Source organism: Phaseolus vulgaris, chromosome 1, assembly GCF_051622355.1.
Source record: "Phaseolus vulgaris cultivar YP4 chromosome 1, ASM5162235v1, whole genome shotgun sequence".
NCBI classification, from domain to species: Eukaryota; Viridiplantae; Streptophyta; class Magnoliopsida; order Fabales; family Fabaceae; genus Phaseolus; species Phaseolus vulgaris.
Window position 1 is genome coordinate 11,460,691 of NC_143498.1, and position 21,637 is coordinate 11,482,327.

General features: G+C 35.1%; 1 protein-coding gene across 11 annotated transcripts; it reads left to right on the forward strand.

Annotated features, from left to right (window-relative positions):
• Positions 1 to 2,286: 2,286 nt before the first annotated feature.
• LOC137813541 (3'-5' exonuclease domain-containing protein) lies at positions 2,287 to 13,847 on the forward strand. 11 transcript variants are annotated; one of them, XM_068615866.2, is made up of 8 exons: positions 2,287 to 2,833; positions 3,046 to 3,171; positions 4,378 to 4,501; positions 10,776 to 11,221; positions 11,498 to 11,574; positions 11,721 to 11,856; positions 12,817 to 13,020; positions 13,483 to 13,847. In XM_068615866.2, the coding sequence occupies exons 1-8, from the start codon at positions 2,492 to 2,494 to the stop codon at positions 13,540 to 13,542; spliced, it is 1,515 nt and encodes a 504-aa protein (XP_068471967.1). In that variant the 5' UTR covers positions 2,287 to 2,491; the 3' UTR covers positions 13,543 to 13,847. The 11 variants fall into 11 exon arrangements, 9 of the variants coding, with proteins under 9 accessions (XP_068471967.1, XP_090156366.1, XP_068471966.1 ...); XR_016519469.1 differs by having other exon boundaries at positions 2,342 to 2,833; positions 11,498 to 11,586; XM_090300240.1 differs by having other exon boundaries at positions 2,342 to 2,833; positions 12,754 to 13,020.
• Positions 13,848 to 21,637: the final 7,790 nt, after the last annotated feature.

Here is a 21,637-nt window from a genome sequence, read left to right on the forward strand (position 1 = left end):
CTGTTCTAATTAATTTCTTGGGTGCATGATTCAAGAGAGAGGAGATAAACATTCACATGAAAAAGATGGGTATTGATTAAACCAGTAGATGCATGCTTTACTAGTGAGTTTCTGTTCAATCAAATTGACGCATATTCAATTTGGTATAACTTTATCGGAGGATTGAGAAATGATTAATCTTTAGAGAACCCGTGAAGAATTCAATGGTGGAAGAACTTAGGATCAATCGCTTTTTATTTGTTGTTTTAATCTCTTTTATACTTTTTGCACAACTCTATCTCAACCCCATTTTATCATTATTTTTATTGCTAACTTTAATTGCTTGCAGATAAATTCTAAACACTGATTTAATGATTTCAATATTGGATTTGTTGGGAGACAACTTGAGGCTATCTGACCACAATTATACTATCATCTCTCTAGCGTTAGACAAATCTACACTAGAATAATTTTAATTTGACAACAAAACGACAACTATCACTTTATAAATATACAAGGAATCAATATTTAGGAGACTCTTTTAATAATTTTGTATACAAGGAATCGATATGAATGATTTATATATGTGCATCAATGTCAATCAAGATGGAATGTTATTTGTTTAAAACTGAGAAGGATTAACCTCATTCCCAATTTTCTTAATTGAATTATTTTACTCATTTATTTTTTTTCATTTAATTTTCACACAAACTTATATCAATATCTTTCAAATTAAATTATTGTATATATTCTTATATTTAATGAATACTACTATTAGGATTTTAAATAACTCTTCCTTGTAGGTTCGATATCCGTCCTTAGGGACAAATTATAACTTCTGACTTGGTACACTTGCGGTAAAAAAGAGTCATGAGTTAACAAAATCCTTAAAGGGACCCTAGATTGAATTTATTTGTTTCAAGCTTGATACTTACAATTGGTATGCTCAGGGGAAGTGTTAAAATAAGTATTAAATATAGGTAGTCACTAGTTGTATAGGAAAACTACTGCATGTTTACCTTTGAGTTGTGTACTTATTAACATTAATTACTTAAATATTCTTGGTGTAATTTTTTTTATAAATAACAAACATCAACTAAGAGATAATCCATCTCTTAAAGCTTTTTTTCTCATATTTTTAGTCTTAAGTCACCTATATGCCTTGGAATTTCCTAATGAGATCCAAGCTTTTAAAATCCAATTGTAAGAAGATTGTTTTGTATTCTATTATAATTGGCCTGACATTAATGACTGGAAGTACACAATTTTGGACAATACTACTTCGACGGTTGGAAAAGGTGATTAGATTAAAATAAAAAATTACATATGGTGTTTTAGCAATTTCATTTCTTTGCCAGTTAGGGTTCCTTGTGGGGAGGATTAAGCTCTATGCTAAAGTTTATTAGGCTTGAAAGGACTTTTACTAGTCTCCCTTTTCTTCTTTAGGCAACATTCCTGGGCTGGAAAATATGCATAATCTTATCCTCACTGATTTATCTACAATTCCTAATTAGACTCTTGATGAATCTGTCAGCTGAGTCAAAAGGTTGATAGAATTTTTTCCATCTATTCTCATAGCTTTTGTGATTGAGGGGAAGTTAATTTAGACTAATGCCATCCCTCCTACTAAAACTTTGGTTCTTTGAAAGTTGTTTCATAATAAGTTGCCTATGGATAAGGAGGTTCAATATACATGTTTCTCTTTGTGTTCCATGTGTACCTTGTGTAGGCAATTGGAGGAAAGCAATTTTCACATATTTTTTTAATGTCAAATTCCCATCCAAATATGGTTTTTGGTAGCAACAAGTTTTCCCTAACCTACATTCCTTCTCTTCTAATGATTTTATTCAATTCTTTAAAGTTGTAGGTAGCCATTTGGTCAAAGAAATTTGCACAATTATTGTTACATATTCTCTTGGATGTTGTGGAAAAAAAGAAATCATGCAAGGTTTTAACTTAGCATAAATTTAGATTGTGCCATACACACTATGCAAACTTTTATAAGATTATCACGTAATGTTTGCTAAAAAAAAAATTATGAATAAGGATATGGTTGACTTTCATGTTTTGAATGACATCCAAACTAGTCCTAGAAAGAGTTAGAAATATTCAAGTCATTTGGAAAATGTGTAATGTCGATTGGATTAAAATCAATAAGGATGGAGCTGTTAAAAGTTACCCGATATATGTTGCTTCTGGAATTTTATTTTTTAAAGAAATCGAGATAAATACATTGACAAATCTATTTCTTTTTTAGGTACCTATTACTCTTTAATGCTTAAATTACTAGAGTCATTTTCATTATTAAGATCTCATGTGCTACTGAAAACTTATGTGCTTGTAATCAGCATGATGCTTGAAAGAGAAGGACTAACTCGTGAATAGGAGAAAACAAATAGGGACAACTTTGCAAGAAATTTTCTTTGACTATCTTTTGGGACCCGTTTGGTATTTCCTCAAGTATATTTTGTTGAACTGTGAAACTGAAAAGAAGAAATAACAAACATCGCTGATGGAGAGTGATCCTGTGAAACTGAAAGTTCACCTGGTCACTGGCACGGACACGGCCGAGTTCAGGCTGCTCAGTGAGGCGTTGGGTCGGAGCTCAGTGGTGGGCCTGGACGCGGAGTGGAAGCCGGTACGGAAGTCATTCCCGACGGTGTCGGTGCTCCAAATCGCGTGCGGTGACTGGGGCGTGTTTGTGTTGGACTTGTTGTCCCTTCCTCTCTCTTCACTGTCGGAACCGCTGCGAGAATTGCTGCTGTGCCCCGACATCTTGAAACTCGGATTCGGATTCAAGCAGGATTTGGTTTACCTGTCCTCCACTTTCTGCTCCCACGGCGGTTTCGACAAGGTCACACATACGCACACACAATGAGTATAATATAATATAAAAATAGGGTTAAGTGTTTTTTTTTATCAAGGTTAACGTATTTCAAAAACTAAAGCAATGTTTAAATTTTGGAAAATTTTCAGAAACTACAAACACCACTGACCCTTGAGAATAAACATTTCTGCTCTGCTCCTGTTTTTTTTCAGAGAGTTTCTTAATTCAATTGTGCATAGGTTGAGCCGTATTTGGATATCAGGAGTGTGTACAATCATCTGCAGCATAGTAAGAAGCATGCACCCAAGCAAAGTAAGAGTTTGTCAACAATTTGTGCAGAAGTATTGGGGTTTTCGCTCTCCAAGGTTTGTTTCATAAGATATTCATTCAACCTCGGCATTGTTCTGCCTCCATGCCTATGCTTATTTGAGTTATTGTGTGGAATGTGATTCTTTTCTTTAGGTGAAATGGGTTTTCTGTTAGCATTTGTAGGAAGTTTTTATCAGTTGTTTTGTTCTTGGATCTTTTCCTTTTAAAAGAATTGTACTGCTGCAAGCTTGTTTCTCCGTGTTGTTCTTTTTGTTCATTGGTCAAATTTATATTTAATTTTGTCAGAGAATTAAACATCCAGAAACAGGGCTGAAGAAATGAGTGGATTTAAGTATCTGCCATCGCTGCTCAAACTGAAGTTAGTTAGGCTTGAAACATGGACATTGAATAGTTCACTTTTACCTCATGATGAAATTCAGTTTTATTACGAAAAAGAATTATGTTGGCACAGATCAATCCTTGTACATGTTTGAGAACCAGTAATCTTCAAAGCTTAAGTAATTAGGTAGAGGCATATAGATGGATTTGCATCTGTTAACTAATACTTTATTCACGTCAGAAACCAATGCATATTTGTGTCAAAGTTAAGTGCTTAATCCCTGTCAATGGTAGAATGATTGTTGGGAATGTGTTCAATATCTATAAGATTCCAGATTGTAATCTAAATAAAAATATTTTTCTTTTAGTTGGAGCAATCCCATTTTTGGATTCAACCACTTGTTCTAGTAACAATTGTCAATTCCAGGATGATAATCGCCCTGAGAATATTAATTCTGCTGATTAATGGGATGGTTTAAATTCTATCAGAATTAGTTTTTAGTAGGCTATCTTCAGATAGAAGTGATAGGTGCATCTCAAATTTTGACTTTTAACTTGTCGTTTGATTTATATGGTTTCTGACGAAAAGGATTCTTTGGTTGCCTATTGGATTATATCAATCTGAATATCTTGGCTTTTAAAATGATTTCTGAAAATATTTGTTCACAAAGCAAATAATGCAAGTTACAGATTGTTATTGACTTTTCATTAGCAATACTAGGATTGACCATAGTAGAAAGATACTTTTGTTCATATTGTTGAATTTAAATTGAAACATGATGTCTATAATTGGACATGAAAGGGGATCCTCTTATTTGTTCAAGGATTTGTATGTCCTCCCTTGGAAGTTTAGGATCCAGAGTGGGTCCAAATGGCCTTTTCCAATTACTATATCGTGTTAACCAAACTTATATCTGCTCTAGGAACTTCAATGTAGTGATTGGTCGCATCGTCCTCTTACAGAAGAGCAGATAAGATATGCAGCTCTGGATGCTCATTGCTTGCTCGACATATTTAAGGTCTTCCAGGAAATGGTTGTCAAAAAAGGTTTGTAATCCTGGGAAATTTTATGGCACAAACTCTGGACAAATTACAAACTTGCCATTGTGTTATATTTCTTCTATTCCATGATTTGGTTTTTTGTTTTATTGCTTGATTGGATATTTGGTCACTCAAGCTGACAACATAGTGTATTCTCATGCTGGTAAGCACCCAAGCCCTTGGGGAAACCCACCCTCAAAAGCAAGTTATTAAGGAGGGAGAACAAACACTTAAATTTCTGCTAAGCATTCCATACTACTTGATGTGTGACTTGGGCACCCTGCAATACCCAAGTTTTACCCAAGTTCCTATCATATGCTACAAATTTGAATGTTGAAAGATACATGACAATCCACTTAGGCACCATGAAAAAGTGTAGGTCTAGATTGTAAGTTTTCTTTCAAATGAACGATGCAATGACTAAGTTATTCAAATTTGAAAAGTCGGACAATGGCAATATGACTATTGATTTTGGGGCTCGTATTTACATTTTTTGGGAAACCTAGAGGAATCATAACTAGATTATGATTAAACCTTTTGTTTTTCTCTTTCGAGTGTCTTTAAAAGTATATGCCCCCTTCATGATAATCATCACTTAGATAGGGTTTTCATGATGAGTTTTATAAAGTTTGTTTACATAAATTGTTTAGCTGCTCATTTCTTGGACTTTGCATTATTTTATAAAAGAATTTCCAAAGAGGGATACACATGGAATCTTCTCATTATGTGGGTAATTCTTTCATAAGATGTGGATTATTTGAAGATTCTTCATTAGATGCATGTCAAAACATGTAGTCCAAGAAAAGTTATTTTTTCCATTATGTTTTTTTGAAGTATCCAAAGAAGGAGAATGCTTGTACAAACAACATTGTGTATTGAGTACAAGAGAGATAAAGCCCAAAAAGATAACTTTACTCAAGCCAACTACCAAAACAAGATTGGAATCCTGAGAAGAAGGTTGAAAGGCAGACAAGAAGAGTCAACGAGCCCATTGGAGGAGGCACATTGTTGTTGCAGTGAGTAGAAGGTGGCACATTAGTTACACACGTTTGACTAAGCCACATAAAAAGGGGTTTAGGGTTTAGGGGTGTACAGAGGTTTTTGCCTCTGCAACCACTAAGGTTGTGTGTCGCTTGACAAAGTACAATAGATTCAGTGGTTGGTAGAGATATTGATGGTGGCTAGTGGCAAATGTTGATGACAAACAATGCCAAATTGTGACAAGTTGAGTGGGATTAGACCTGTTCTAGTACCAAGTTGAAAGTAAAAGATTTTACAGAAATGATGCTTTGAAGATCTTGATCTCAACAAGAAATGATGACTCAATAAGTATATTAAGGTTTGAATAAGAAGTACGAAAGGTTAATAAAAGCCTACACTTAGGACCCTATATGATGATAGGTACAACTAAAAACTTTTACAAAGTAATCTAGAAGATAATAAAACACTTGTTCTAACACAAAAATAAATCTCATGTATGTGTAACATGTTAGCTAAATATAGGAATTGTTGGCCTTTAATCCTGGATGGGTAAAAAGAAGGAAGATGGGCTAAGAAAAAAGGCGTTAAGCAAGGAAATGCAAAGACAAAAGGTTTGATATTCATAACAAAATGTCCACATGGCAAGAGGACATTGAAGTGGAGTATTAAGAATAAGAGGGTTATTACCTGATTTAAAAGTTTCCTATGCTTCCTCTCTCATGTAAACCCTCAAAGGGGTATAAGGTGGTGGTGGGAAATAGAGCAAAAATACAACACCCTAAACATATTTTGATTATGTGGTAGTAACATAATAAGCCTAGTACTTGGAAAACTTGAAGCAGGACAAGCCTAGTGCTTGGAATATGTGAAGCAACTACGTCTGATAGACACTAGCCAGATCACAAATGCATATGCTTTGTCTGGCAAACAATAGAGCCAAGTTCCACTTCGTCTGATAAGTTAAATGAAGATTATTCAGACGATAAGTACAAACCAAAGACTTCAAACTGATACGCTTAAAGAATATTCTAAAGCTTAAGTTTGAAAAACAAAGAATGTCTTTTACGCTTGTCCCATGTAGATTCACACTAAACAACAATGTTCAGAAATACATAGGGATATGATTCAAAGTTGAAATGATCACCAACTTCTTTGATACATGTAGTTTCAACTCGAGTTCAACTGTCTATCCGGTACGATGTGCAATTTTAACTAACGTGTGGTGTAAAAGGATCTGCTATCGAGGAAGATAAGTACTGCTAGCTATTAGAGAGGTGGCCTAAGGAAGAGATGAGAATTTAATGTTCCATGCCTTGCATTTATTGCTTCTCAACATAAGAGCTCATCAGATGATGACGAAATAAGAAAGAAGATAGCGAAGAGACTTCAAAGCTACTTAATGACCAAGAAAGGGAATGCAACAACTACTTTTCTGAAGGCTATCAGAAGACATGCTTTAAAGAAAAGCAGATAAGGAAGCTAGCCATACTTTGCAAGTGCAAAAACGTTGTTGAAATCTTTCTTTGCCCTAAAGCTTTGTAAGAACACTGTCTGTGTTCATCTTCGCTTACTAGTAGAGAGAGTTTAGCCTTGTATATGTCCAAAGACACTACCTTCTCTAGTGAGAAAGAATCAATGATCGGTTGATCACTTAGATATTGTATTAGTGTTGAGCCAGGAGTGGGTAATGTCAATAATACTCAGTGTTGAGCTAGAAGTGATTAGTCTGAAGAATACTCAGTGTTGAGCCAAAAGTGATTAGTGTCAATAATACTCAGTGAGCCAGAAGTGACTAGTGTCAAGAATACTTAATGGTAGCCATGAGTGGCTTGATCAAAGAACACACACATATACTTTGCAACGGTAGATTGCTTGGTGGAACTTGACTAGTTGCTCAAGAATTGGACGTAGTTTGTGAGATCAAACGAATCATTATAAAAATATTGAATAACTTTTTCTTTCCTTGAATCTTTTACATTTCTTATTTTTCTGCTCTTTTAATTAACTAAAGAAGGAAGGAAAAATTAAAACCGTTTTCACAAAGAACTCTCAAATCTGTTACGTATATCATTTGATCGGATCTGAACAATCGATATTAGCGAAAAACTGCAAATTTTTCACAACACAATTTAACCTTCTCTTTTTGTGTTATTTCCTACTTTTCACAAATAGATTTTCAAATACTCTCTGTAAAGGTGATATGCTTACTTTCTCTTTGAATTAGGAGCGTTAGATGTTGTTTTGGCCTATTAGTTGTAAAGCCTTGGAAAAAATTACTGGAGACTAAAACTTTGTCTACAACAACGACATTGTTGGAAGCCATGATAAAGGATTTACGAGGTGAGGCAAAGACATTTTATGTGGAAGCATGATGAGCATGGTGTTAATGGAGCAACAACCTATTGTGGAAGGTGTTTAAGAGTTATTGGTAGAATTTAAAGATTTATTCAAAGAGACCACAAATTTGCCTCCCAATAGATCTTGCAATCATACTATAGCTTTAAAAAAAGGTTCCCAAATACCCAACATGAGCCCTATCTCCACCCACATCATAAGGCTGAAATTGAAAAGTTTGTACATGATATGTTAGCTATAGGGATGATCATGCCAAGTATCAATGCTTAATTCAGTCCATTGACATCGGTGAAAAAGGATAGAAGTTGGAGGTTTCCTGTAAATTATCGAGTGTTGAGCATTGTCCCAAATAAGTTTCCAATTCTAGTGAAGAACTCTTGAATGAGCTTTGGGGAATGACGATCTTCTCCAAATTTGATCTTAAATTGTGCTACAATTATATTCAAATGAAAGAGGATTACATTTTGAAAATTGTATTTTGCATGCATAAGAGTCATCACATATATTCTGTGAGGGCTCACAAATGCCCCGTCAACCTTCTAAGGATGAGTGCATGACTGACACAACATACAATGACTCATGAATGATATTTTTTGCACTTAGGTGGTTTGTACTTTAATTTAGTTATGATGAAAAATCAGTGAGTTGTTGTTGCACTTACACACACACACATATATATATATATGTATATGTTGATTTAGGAGAAAATATAGTTGATAAGCTACAATAGGATATTGTAATTAATTACAAGTGTGTTGTTAGAAGTTGTTACAAGACTCAAGATCACTTTTGTAATCATTATTTTAGGGTTAGAGTTCTATCTATATATAAAGAGGTTGATGTACTATTTCAAAAATACAATTTCCATCAAATCTTCTCTTGTTCAGTTTAATCTTTTTCAAGTTGGTATCAAAGCTTCCAATCTTTGGGGCTCTACCTCTGCTTCCATTTCTTTTGCATTTTTTTTCATTATCTTCTTAACTATGGTTCCTTTTTTTAAGGTTGTTTGAATTGCACCCATTTTCTTTTATTATCGTTGTTTCCTAAAGTGCACCCAACTTGTGTTTCACAACCACGACCTCTATCACAACCGTTTGAATTGTCAAAGTTTTTTCCCCAACTATCTTACATATGTCAAAAGCCTCAATAGACTTAAAAAAGATCGTCCCCTTAGGACTATTTACCACAAAATTAAGTATAGTTCTCCTCCTCCTATTGGTCCATCCATCCTTCTTCTTGCCTTAGCCTTTTTCCAACATCTTTTGAATCTCCCAAACTGTTGCCCCTTTCAAATTCTTTGAATTTTGAAATTTTTAATCAAATTTTGCTATAGTTGATAAACGACATCCAACATTATATAACATCTTCTGGACCTACACAGGCTCCAACATCCTTTGAAGTTCTTACTAGATGATGCTTCAATCGATAAGTTGCACCTGATAATACTTTCTCACAATAGTCACACTTCACATTTATTGCTTTCCCATCAAGTGAAACACAATGATTCCATGTAGGACCAATTTGCTCCAATACCCCTTCCTCTTCTAGCATCATGAATTGAACCACCTTCCACTGATTATTTTTTTCCCCTTCAAATTCTAAACAGAACAAAGAATCTCCAGCAAGAATAAAGAACAATCTAGCAAGAACAAATAAAAGCAAAGACAGAGCTAATGTCAATTACTGGGAAGGCATCATTGACAATGATGAAGCTAGCGTTGGTAGAAGTTGCGTGAGTGCTTCGGTGGCTATCAATGACGATAGTGATGGTTGTTGGACTTCAGTGTCAGCGTCAAAAGGATTGTGCTGTCGTGAGTTTCCTTCTATTATGATTTGCGAATGGATGGAGGGTCATACGAGTATTTGGCATTGATTTTGGGTAGAGTCCTATTTTTTAGCCAACAAATGGGCCTTCAAACCCTAATTGCATCAGACGAGAAGGATCGACGGCGCATGATCCCTCGGTTCGATGAGCAACCTCACAATCTCGCAGTGATTTGTGCCTCCCTTAATTCACCATCCGCGTTAGCTCACAACATCCCTTGTTCTTGTAAGACTACACGGGTATGTGAGTTTAGTTGCGATTTTAATAGTATTGGGGTCGCTAAAGGTTGGTTGTGGTTTAAGGACCATTTGCGTTACTTCCCAAATAAGTTAGGATTCCTTCCCTTTTGTGTGAATTTCGTTCTTTTTCGTGGGTTGGGCACACTGGGGAAACTAGAACATATAAAAGATTAGAGAGTGTTTTTTATTGCTATGTTATGAGGAAAGATGTGGAGTAGTTGATTGGTTGTGCTACTTGTGAGCAGAATAAGTACCAAACTCTGCAACTTTGCTTGTTTTCATTTCTTACTCATCCATCCACATAAATAAAGCTCATGTACATGCAACATATAAAATAAATGACAACTTATGGGCCTTTAACCCATCTTTATAAGAAAAAGAATAAATAAGAAGGAAGATGAGCTGAGAATAAATGGGCTGAAATAGAAGGTATTCATAGCAGAATGTCCACATGGCAAGAGGACATTCAAGTGGAATATTCTGCATGATGAGAAACATAGTGGAGCACATGGTTATAGGGTAGGAGACTGGCAAAAGGGAGAACGGAAATTGGGTGAGGAATTGGCTAGGCATTTGTCTTGGGGACAGCGGTTTTGTCGTGCTCCTCTGGTTGTTATTCTTTGCGCATTACTATTTTCTGTTTTTCCTGTTTTGTTTTTCTAAGCTGGAGTTACACTGTTGCTGTAAAGGAGTTATTCTCCTTGAATATCAACTATTTCCTTTCATATAATACCACCAGTATCAGAAACTTTTCTGTATTATTTTTTAACCTTACTTTCTGATCACGGGATATATCCATTTGTTCCCTCTCTTTTGTATTTTTGTCTAATAATAATTGATAATTTGCTTTGCTAACATTTTGTTGAATTCTTCACTGCAGGGGACTTGATTCTTGAGACTACGGTATTGTCTAATCCTGATGCTAATCTTGGGTTAAAAGAGGTATTCAGAAATCATGATTCGAGTGATAAAGTTCTAAGAGCACATTTTTCTGAAGCTTTAGCAATTGTTGAAGCCACAACTTGTTCCGATGTTGCTCGTATGATACCTTTAGCTGGGGGAATGATCCAAAAGTCATCATATTGGGTTACTATGCCAATGGATGAAGTTTTGTTGAAAGTTGTAAAAAAATATGGTGATAGAATCCTGCTAAAGGAGTCAGACAAAAAGCCCAAAAGCTCAAAAAAGAAAGGGAAGAAGCATTCACTAATTAATAGGATTAGCAAAGAAAATCATTTTGAGAACTTTGATGAGTGGCAAGGTACCCCACCCTGGGATCCTTTGGAGGGGGGGAATGGATATCCAAAGTTCCTTTGCGATGTAATGGTAAGTGTTTTAATTATGAAGATCTGATGTTCCCTTTCTTTCTATACTATTTTAGCCTAAGGAATTTTAGAAATTTTGTCAAATTCAATCATCTTTGCACAGAAGAAATGAGGCTTACTCATCATTATCCGGTTCTTGTATGCCCCTTTTCTGGACTTCTTTTTTATTAATATTTATGCACCTTTTTTATTGAAAAAGAAAGGGTTTTATTTTATTGTAAGATCTTAATGTTCATAAAATAAAAATGTGAGCATGAATTTTAAGGAATTTACTCAGGTTGAAGGCTTGGCAAAACATTTACGATGCGTTGGGATAGATGCTGCAATTCCTTATTCAAAGAAGCCCGAACCAAGGTTATAAATAGAGTATGGTTCTATTATTATTATGATTTTCTAATTGTTGATTCTAGTACATGCTCAACGTCATACTTCTGACATCTGAGTGACTTTTATATCTATATTTTTTCTTCTTTTGTGAAACTATTTTCATTTATATTTAGGATGTTGATAGAGCAAGCACAAAAAGAGAAACGAGTGATTTTGACACGGGATGCAAAGTTGCAAAGACATGACTATCTGATGAAAAACCAAATATATAGAGTGAAGAGTCTTCTGAAAAATGAACAGCTACTTGAGGTATGGTTAAATTAACTATCCAGATAAGGCAATTACTTCCTCCACTTAGATTATTTAAAATGACAAAAATGCCCTTAAATAAAAGTTGGGAGTGAGAACCAAAAATATTTCTGGAATACGTTTCTTGATTTGGATTTCTGGAACACTTTTCAGAATTCTGGAATCCTTTTCCAAAATACGTTTTCAGATTTATTTATTTTCTGGAATTGTTTTTTCCATAACGTATTTTTTGCATTCTTGAATTGTTTTTCCAAAATGGGATTTTGATTTTCGAATTCAATTTCATTTTCTGAACACAATAATCTATTCTGGCTTTACTTTTCCGGAATGTATTTTTTGAATTCTAGATTTTCATTTCCAGAATAAAGGATAATTTTGGAAATTTCAAAAGGAGATCGGGTGCAAGTCACACAATTAATAAGTTGCAGGAAGAATTTGGCTCCAGATAAACAGATTGATAATATATATTCATGTTAAAATAAAAAGTATGATTACACCATATTATGGTAACGTTGTCTTTTACTCTTATTTTTTGTATTTTAGTATGTTAAATTTTATGTATAATGCAGAAGTGTCGTTATAGGCTAGAGTTTAGTACATGGATTTCAAAGTTATCTGTGTGGACACCGTCTATTTTCTTCCTAGATTTCTACACACAAAAAGGTCTTCCCATCTTATTGCAAAGTGAATAGAAAATGGAAAAAACTTAAGTGTAGTTCACGGTGCAGTTTGTACTAGTTACATTAGAATTAGAATTTCACTTTGATAAATGCTAAATGAAGTTTTACATTAAAGGGTTATGCATTATACAAGATGAAACTTCAATTTTAGTTGGACAACAATACGAACGACACAGAGTTGTATATTAGTTTTGTTCGTACAAAAATTGTAATGCAGATGCAGTCCTTGCACGAGAGAGTGATGACATGGTGTAACAAAGGGTATTGGAAGTGTTTTCAGGTTATTGAAACTTTTCAACTTAAAATTAACGAGGACAAGCTAATGTCGAGGTGCACAAAATGCAATGGAACTTTTATTCAGAAGCCACTGACAACTGAAGAAGCTATTGAAGCTGCGAAGGGTTTTCAAAGAATTCCAAATTGCTTATTTAACAAGAATTTAGTGTTTTGGCAGTGCATGGACTGTCACCAACTTTATTGGGAGGTATTGTTTATCAGTTCAGTTCGTGTGAGTTTCTATCTAACATTACCTAATCCCTTGTTTTCATTGGCGTTATTTAATTTGACTTAATATTTTTGGAAGCTTTACAATATAGTTTTCTTTGACACCTAAGGTATCTCTGTCTTTGGCCTGGACGCGTTATTGCTTTTACCGGCTGTTGGGTCAAATTTTACCCCTTGGTGATGGATCTATGCATGATTTTTGACATATCGTGGCGGAATTTTCAATTAAATTTGTGAATATAAGATTTTAGTCCTATCTATCATAAGGACATGCAAATGGAATAATAACTATACTAATAATCGGGAACTTATTCTTCTCAAAAGCTAGAGAACTAATATCTGTTAAACAGTAATGGTTATATTTTTCTTCTGTATGGTAGATATGCTTTTGAAATATGAGCAACTTTCTAACTTGCATACGTTGTGCCTGTCCTTTATTCAGGGAACCCAATACCATAATGCAGTTCAGAAGTTCATTGACATTTGCAAGCTGAGTGACTAATTTGAGTTCCGCTGTGATGTGCACTCGTGTGATGGTGTCATAAAAAAACTTTACATTGAAGAAAAATGTCGTTTTTACTCCAACATATATGTTTCAGTGCCTGTGCTGTTACACATTGATTTGGTCATCACCGCTTGTCGCCTCCACTCTGTTATTTCTCTATATTCTACTGAAAGGAGTCTTCCATTTCAAAGGCAATATTAGAATTTACTAGTGAAATCACATGTATAACACATTAACACCCGATAACTTGGCACTTGTTTTTGGCGATTTAATGGAGTTCTCTATCGGTTTGTGAATTTTAACAGGATTAGAATTCTCGAATGTAAGAATGGAAGTTACGAAGATATTTATAATTAGACTACACAAATATTGGGAGTTGGACTTTGTGCAGCAACCCTAATGTCAAGTAATAATTTTGTAGGGTAGCTTCTAACTCTAGCTGAAACTAATAATTATACTCGCTATTAGTTAGTAATGTTGTCAGTGCTGTTAGTCTATTTTTCACTCTCTCACACCCTTACTTTCTGTGCATGTATATATATCATGTGTCCAGTTCTTTACGTAATACAACTTTTTGTTTCTACAATATACACCTCTTGCTTTCTCTCTCCTTCCACTCAATCTGACATGGTATACAATTATGGCTGAACCTTCTTCAACTTCTCTTGCGACTTCTTCAAGCGCCACCACCACCACCCATAATTTTTCTGCTTCCGCTTTCTACCCTCATATTTTTACCACTCCTATTCACTTTAAACTTGATGAAGAGAATTATCTCATATGGCAGCAACAAGTCCTTGCCACCTTACTTAGTCTCAATTTTACCCACTTCTTGGACTCTGCTTCTCTTCCTCCTAGGTATTCTTTTGTTGTTGAGGATCCTCCTAGGTATTCTTTTGTTGCTGAGGAATCTAACTCCATGGTTGGTTTGTTCTTATCACACCAAATATGCTCCAATCTTCAAACCCATTATGCATTCAGGACCCATGCCCGCGTAAAGAAACTCAAGATGCTTCTACGTGATCCCAAACGATAATCCATTTATGTTTTTCTTCAAGATCTCAAGAAAGTTGTTGACTCCCTGGTCGTTGTTGGGTCTCATCATCATTGAAAATCACATTGAAGCAATCTTAGAAGGTTTTCCTGAAGAATATGATGCTTTTATCACTTCGGTCACCTCCCAAACAAATCCCTATACTGTAGACCAAGTTCAAGCTCTTCTTTTAGCCTAAGAAGAGTGTCTAGAAAAATATCGCACAACCACTAATCTTCTTCAAGCACAAACAACATATTTTTCTTGCTCCAAGTTCTTTCCCAATAATCAACGTAGTGCTCGTGGTTCCTCCCAATCTCTACTCCCTAAACATTCTTTTAGATTCACTGTTGCAAGACCCACCTCAAACCTTCATGGACTGCTTTCTCCTTCTCCTCCACCTTTACCAACTCATCCAAGATCCAGTGCCAAATCTGCTGAAAAACTGGACATTACGCTTTTGATTACTGACATAGATATGAACGTCACTATACACCATCTATTTTTGCTCATGCTTCACAGTGTGCACCTATACCCAATGACAACGATGAACCTTCCATTCTTGGATCTCCTCCCAAATCTACAGATTCTTTTTGGTACCCAAACAGTGGTGCTTCGCATCTCTTCACTTATGATGATGCCACTCTCACTACCAAAACTCTATACACAAGATTTGAAATAGTGGAAATAGGTAATGGTTCTGGTTTGTATATTAAAAATGTTGGTACTGCAGTATATACTAATCCTTTTAATCATTGCACTTTTTCTTTGAATAATCTCTTTCATGTTCCTCACATAACTAAACATCTTTTAAATGTCTCTCGCTTTGCTCTTGATAATGATGTTTTCTTTTAATTTCATCCTCACCATTGTTTTGTCAAAAAACAAGGCTCCTTCTTCGCGAAATGCTTAAGAATGGTTTATATGTGTTTTCCAATTTTATTCCTTTTTCTCCACCTACCGTTAATACTACTACTATTTCACATGCAAATGATACATACAAGTTATGGCATGCACGGTTTGAACATGCTCGTGCATGCCAATGGTAGTGTAATTCATCGTATTATGCAAGTTGCAACACTATAATATTGCTTTATCTGCTAAGAAAATGTTATGTGATTCTTGCATTCTTGGAAACATCATCAATTACCTTTCACTAACTCACACAATTTACACTACCCCTCTTCAACTTATTTACATTGATATTTGGGGTCCATCTTCCATTGCTTCTTTTAATGGTTCTTACTACTACATTTCTTTTCTTGATGCCTACACTAAATACACATTGTTTTATCTCTTACATCTCAAATCTCAGGATGTTATTGTTTTTAAATCTTTTAAAGTCTTGGCTGAAAACCAAACTGATTTTACTCTAAAAAAATATCCAAACCAATAATGCTAAAGAAATTTTGTGTTTAAAGTCATATCTTGTTGAACATGGTATCCGTCATCGTTTGATTTGTCCCTACACCCATGAGTAGAACGAATCTATTAAACGCAAGCATCGTCACATAACAAATGCTGGCTTAACTCTTCTTGTCCACTGATGAGGACCTAGGAGAGAGTGTGCCTACTGACCAGACCCAACCTCTAAGGAGGAAGACTAGGAGCATGCCTCAAGACATAGGGCCATGTCAAGATTCTCCAACCACTACCTCAACACCTAGTTTGCCCTAGAGGATAATGAGGAGTAGAGCACAGGCCTTGGGTGTTGAGCATCAGTTGGTTTCATTATTTTTAATTTCAGTAGAATATGTGATGCGAGTTGATTTTAGATGTTTTCATTTTGGTGACACTTTTACTTAAGATTGGGATTTTAACAATTAATGGTGAGGACCTAAGGAAGATTTCCATTGGACACGAACTTAACCAAGTGGTTAAGTAAGTGTGAAGGTTCACTTCATAGAGGAAAAGATGAAAAAACAAGATATGGTGAAAATGAGATGCAATTGCAGAATTGAAAATGGGCACAAGGTAACATCAATGGTGGTCATGGCCTCCCAAATGATGCATCATACTCATGATTATGAGTGAAACCCAAGAGCAACAAAGAAGAAAAACTAAGAGACAAACACATAAAATGGAATGGAGAAATGGAAGGAAATGGAATGAGAAAACTTATGATGGTGGGTGAGAAATGTCATGCCACTTGGAGGGTGATGTGCTTCAAGATGAGTGTGTTGGTTGCCACTTGAGAGCTTCCCAAATCACTCAAGATAAGACCTCAAACCTAAGAGGACATAAGCCTCACTAAGAGTTCACACAATTTGTGCAGAGTTTATTTACTTCATTCAAATTCAACTTATAAAATACAATGAGGTAGGCCTCTTATTTATAGGTGAAGGAGCCTTGGAGAACAAGCATGAAGGGTAGGATAGGAAACACTAAAAAAAGGGCAGCCTTAGGGTTTGACTGTCAAACCCGCACACTAGGCTTGTCCTTCTAGAAACTAGGTCAAAATCCCTTCCTAAAGGGCTAGGAACAAGCTAAAATGCTAACTACACCCCATATTATGCTAAAAACACCTTATTCTAGCCTATCTTTGCTAGTTGGACCCCTAAAGAGAGCCCAAATTATTTACAATATATTTGTATCTTATAAGAAGACCAAAAGGTGCTCTGGTTTATGCCCATCTCCTCTGGTCGGGTCCATGAGATCCTTGATGGGGTCTTGAAATGTTTGCTGAGATGATTGCTCGTCATGTACTTGGTATTTTTCTTCCTTGGTCATCTTCATAGCTAATTGGTTTGTATCATGTCCCCCCAAGTTCAAAAGAATTCAACCTCGAATTTAAAACTCCTGTAGATCATAGTTAGTTTGTTCACATATAAGATAGTGCAAGGATTGGGATGTGAACTCAACTTATGTTCCTTAAGTGTGGGGAGTGCATAAGATGGGTTTCTATATACAAACCAAGTTTGAAAAGAATCTTTGGGAATGACAAATCTTTTTGATGAAAGTCCTTTTAAAAGGTGGAAACCTTTAGGAGGTGTTTGAAAATCATCCTTAAAATTCTTTAAGAAATATGGTAAGTAGGTAGAAAACTTTGGTAATGAAAAAGATAAGGAAGAAGTATACCGTGACGACGCAGTTATTTTTGTGAGGTCTAACAAGATGAGACCCTTTTTACTTTCCTTGACGTTTTCATTTTCTCTTTTTGTTTTTATTTGAATTTGGTTTTGATTTATCTCTTATGACATTATGGTTCTTTTACTTGGACAATTGACAGCTATGTGTCCAAAACCTAAACATTTAAAACATTTTGTGCTTGAAGTTTTGGTGGGTGACTTAGGGGTAGAGGTAAAAGGATTGTGTTGAGAAACTTTTTTGTGAGAAGTGATGTCTTTTGAAAAATGGGAAGGAGAAGTTTTTGTAGAAATGTTGTTTGCACCCTTCTCGAACTTGGGGGGAATGATACAAACCAAGTAGCCAAGAAGATCACCAAGGAAGCAAAAGACAAAGTACATGGCGAGCAGTCATCTTAGCAAATAATTCAAGATCCCACCAAGGATTTCATGGACCCGACCAGAGGAGATGGGCATAAACCAGAGCACCAATTGTTCTTCCTTTTGGTCTTCTTATAAGATACAAATATATTGTAAATAATTTGGACTCTCTTTAGGGGTCTAAATAGCAAAGATAGGCTAGAATAAGGTGCCTTTAGCATAATAGGGGGTGTAGTTAGCATTTTAGCTTGTTCCCAACCCTTTAGGAATGGATTTTGACCTAGTTTCTAAAAGGACAAGCCTAAGGTGCGGGTTTAACTTAGTCAAACCCTAAGGCTGCCCTTTTTTTAGTGTTTTCCATCCTACCCTTCATGCTTGTTCTCCAAGACTCTTTCACCTATAAATAAGAGGCCTACCTCATTGTATTTTACAAGTTGAATTTGAATGAAGTAAAGAAACTCTGCACAAATTGTGTGAACTCTTAGTGAGGCTTGTGTCCTTTTAGGTTTGAGGTCTTATCTTGAGTGATTTGGAAAGCTTTCAAGTGGCGGCCAACACACTCATCTTGGAGCACATCACCCTCCAAGTGGCGTGACATTTCTCACCCACCATCATAAGTTTTCTCATTCGATTTTCCTTCATTTCTCCATTCCATTTATGTTTTTATCTCTTTTTCTCTTAATTGTTGTTCTTGGGTTTCACTCATAATCATGAATATGTTCTTTTCAATGAATTTCTATTTCCTTACTCATCCTGTTTTATTTCATCTAATACAACTAAATCACCTGTTATGCATGATACACCCTTTATTCATTACTTAATTGTTATCAACTCCATTGTTTCTGCATCACCCTCCACCCCTTCCTCGCCTCATCCTTCCTTACCTTTACTTCCTCTTCCTTCTGCATCACCATCACCCTTTATTCTATCATCATCTACTGTCAACTTATCACCCCACCTTACATATTCTATTCCTCAGAATGCTTACCCCATGATCACTATAGGCAAATCTGGTATTTTTAAACCTCGAGTTTTTAATACATAATTTAACATTGTTTTTTCAATGCTCAAAGAAGCTCTTAAAATTTCTAACTGGGTTGCCACAATGCAAGCCGAATATGATGCTTTACGTGTCAATCATACTTGGACCCTTACCTCACCACCATCTGATATTAAACCCATTGGCTGTAAGTGGGGGTTAAAAAATAAGTACTTGGTTCCTTCCAACGTGACAAAGCTAGGCTTGTTGCCAAAGGATTTCATCAACATGTTGACGTAGATTACTCATAAACTTTTAGCCTTGTAATCAAACCAACAACCATACGATTGTTTTTTAATCATTGCTCTGTCCAACAAATGGCATATTCACCAAATTGACATCGACAATGCTTTTCTTTAAGGTGATCTACAAGAATCGGTTTACATGCTTCAACCGCCAAGTTTTGAAACAAATTCTCAACTACTATGCAATCTTCACAAAGCAATTTATGGGCAAAAACAAGCACCAAGATCTTGGTTTCAAAAGCTAAGTCATACTCTGTCTTCACTTGGTTTTTCCTCAACAAAATCTGATTCATCTTTATTTATAAAAACTAACGCACAAACTACACTATTTTTTCTGATTTATGTTGATAATATTCTAATAACTGGAAGTTGTCTTAGTGTTGTATGTGTTGTATAGTCACTAATTGTTTTGCTTCAACAACAATTCATACTCAAAGATCTCGGAAGGCTCCATTACTTCCTTGGCATTGAAGCTTCTTAGACTACCAATGGTTCTCTTCATCTTTCTCAAACGAAGTACATCAAGGATCTACTACAAAAATCAAGATTGTTGTCATCCAAACCACAACCAACCACTAGTGCAAAAAACGCATTCTACAACAACATATTAAGTCAGTTAATTGATAACTGGTGTAAATAAAAACGTGGTGACATTTTTGTAAATATTTGGAATATATTACATCGGTTGTAAGGAGCAACCAGTGTAATATGTTCTTTTTAAAGGTAAAAAATAAAGTTTTTAAAAACTTATTTTTGCGTTAGACATATTACACCGGTTGGTTAATCCAACAGGTGTAATATGTCCTTAAGAGTTAAAAAAATGAGTTTAGATTACTCTGTGAGTGTGGTTGTCTATTTATAAGTCTTCATAAACATGGACAATTGATATTAATTTTAAATAGCTTTCATTATGCATAATTATATTTAATGATAAATATCATGTAACAAAATCATAATATCATGTAACAAAATTAAAGTATCATGTAAAAAAATTAGAGAATCAATAAATTATATAAATAAAAATACAGTGACATTTGTGTAAATATTTAACATATATTTGTAAGAATTGATGGCTTAAACAAGAGGGGGGTGAATTGTTTTATCAAAGATTTTCGCAAAATACTTGGTCTAGAATGAATCTTTAACAAACACCTTAGATAAGCACTTAAGAAGGCAATCAAACAATCCAACAAAATAGATATCAGAATTTTAACCGGTTAAAATTGCATTTTAATCGGTTGTTTATAGCAGCGAAAATATCAAACAGTTTGAGAGTTTGAGAGAAAATATCCCTGAGCTACATCCAGTTCTCAAACAAACCTCTGAGTTTCACTAGCAATCAACACAGATTACAATCACACACCACAAAGAGGTGACTTTGAATCTCACAAAGCCTACTCACCCCCTTTGCAAACTTAACACCTCAAGACAAAACAACCTCTGTTTTTACAGGATTTCAACAACAAACAGTATGTAAAAGAAGTACAATTACAAGACACTAAGTAAGGATAGAAAACACCTGGAATTACAGAACCAGAGATCCTACGATCAGCACTTGTCACCCCAACAAAGCTTGAAAGCACTTTTTCTCTTTTTGAAAACACTTTCAAAAACCAAATCTCTTTCTCAAATCTGAATCAATACTTGTTGTATTTGGGGTATATTTTTATTTGAACGAAAGCCTTATTTATAGCCTTTGAAAAGAAGTCGTTTAAGGCAGATTTGAACAATTGAATCAGTTAAAACAAGTTTTCAAAAAACTGTTATGAAAAACACACATTTAATCGGTTGAAACCACGATTTAACCGTTTGAATGAGTCAAGGAGTTACACAACTGATTCAAAAAGCAGTTTCAAAACTTCCATCCAGCTAAATGATAAACAACCGATTATTTCGGAAAATCAACCAGTTGTTTTCCCTTTGCTTGAAAAAACACTTAGTTTCTTAAAACAGATTTAATCAAGCTTTCTGTAGGCTTCAAGGACTGATCTTAACAAAGATTCTAAACAACTTAATCTAAAACCAAACCCAAAAAGCAGCATAGCTTTAGGCTTCATGTGGATTTGATACATCAAAGCTCCCATCTTCAACAATCTCCCCCTATTTGATGGAGAGAAATCCTTGGGATGCTTTTAGGAATGTTCTTTGTTTAGAATCTGTTGAATCCTGCATTCATTGAGCAAACACAGGGTAATCTAATCCAAAACAGATAAGCATCAGAAACTAGTTCTCACTTGGTGATTTCCAGAAGGAACATCAACCAAATCAGATGAGAAACCAACACACATACACAGGTGCTAAACATATAAACAATCGGTTATTTAGTAGG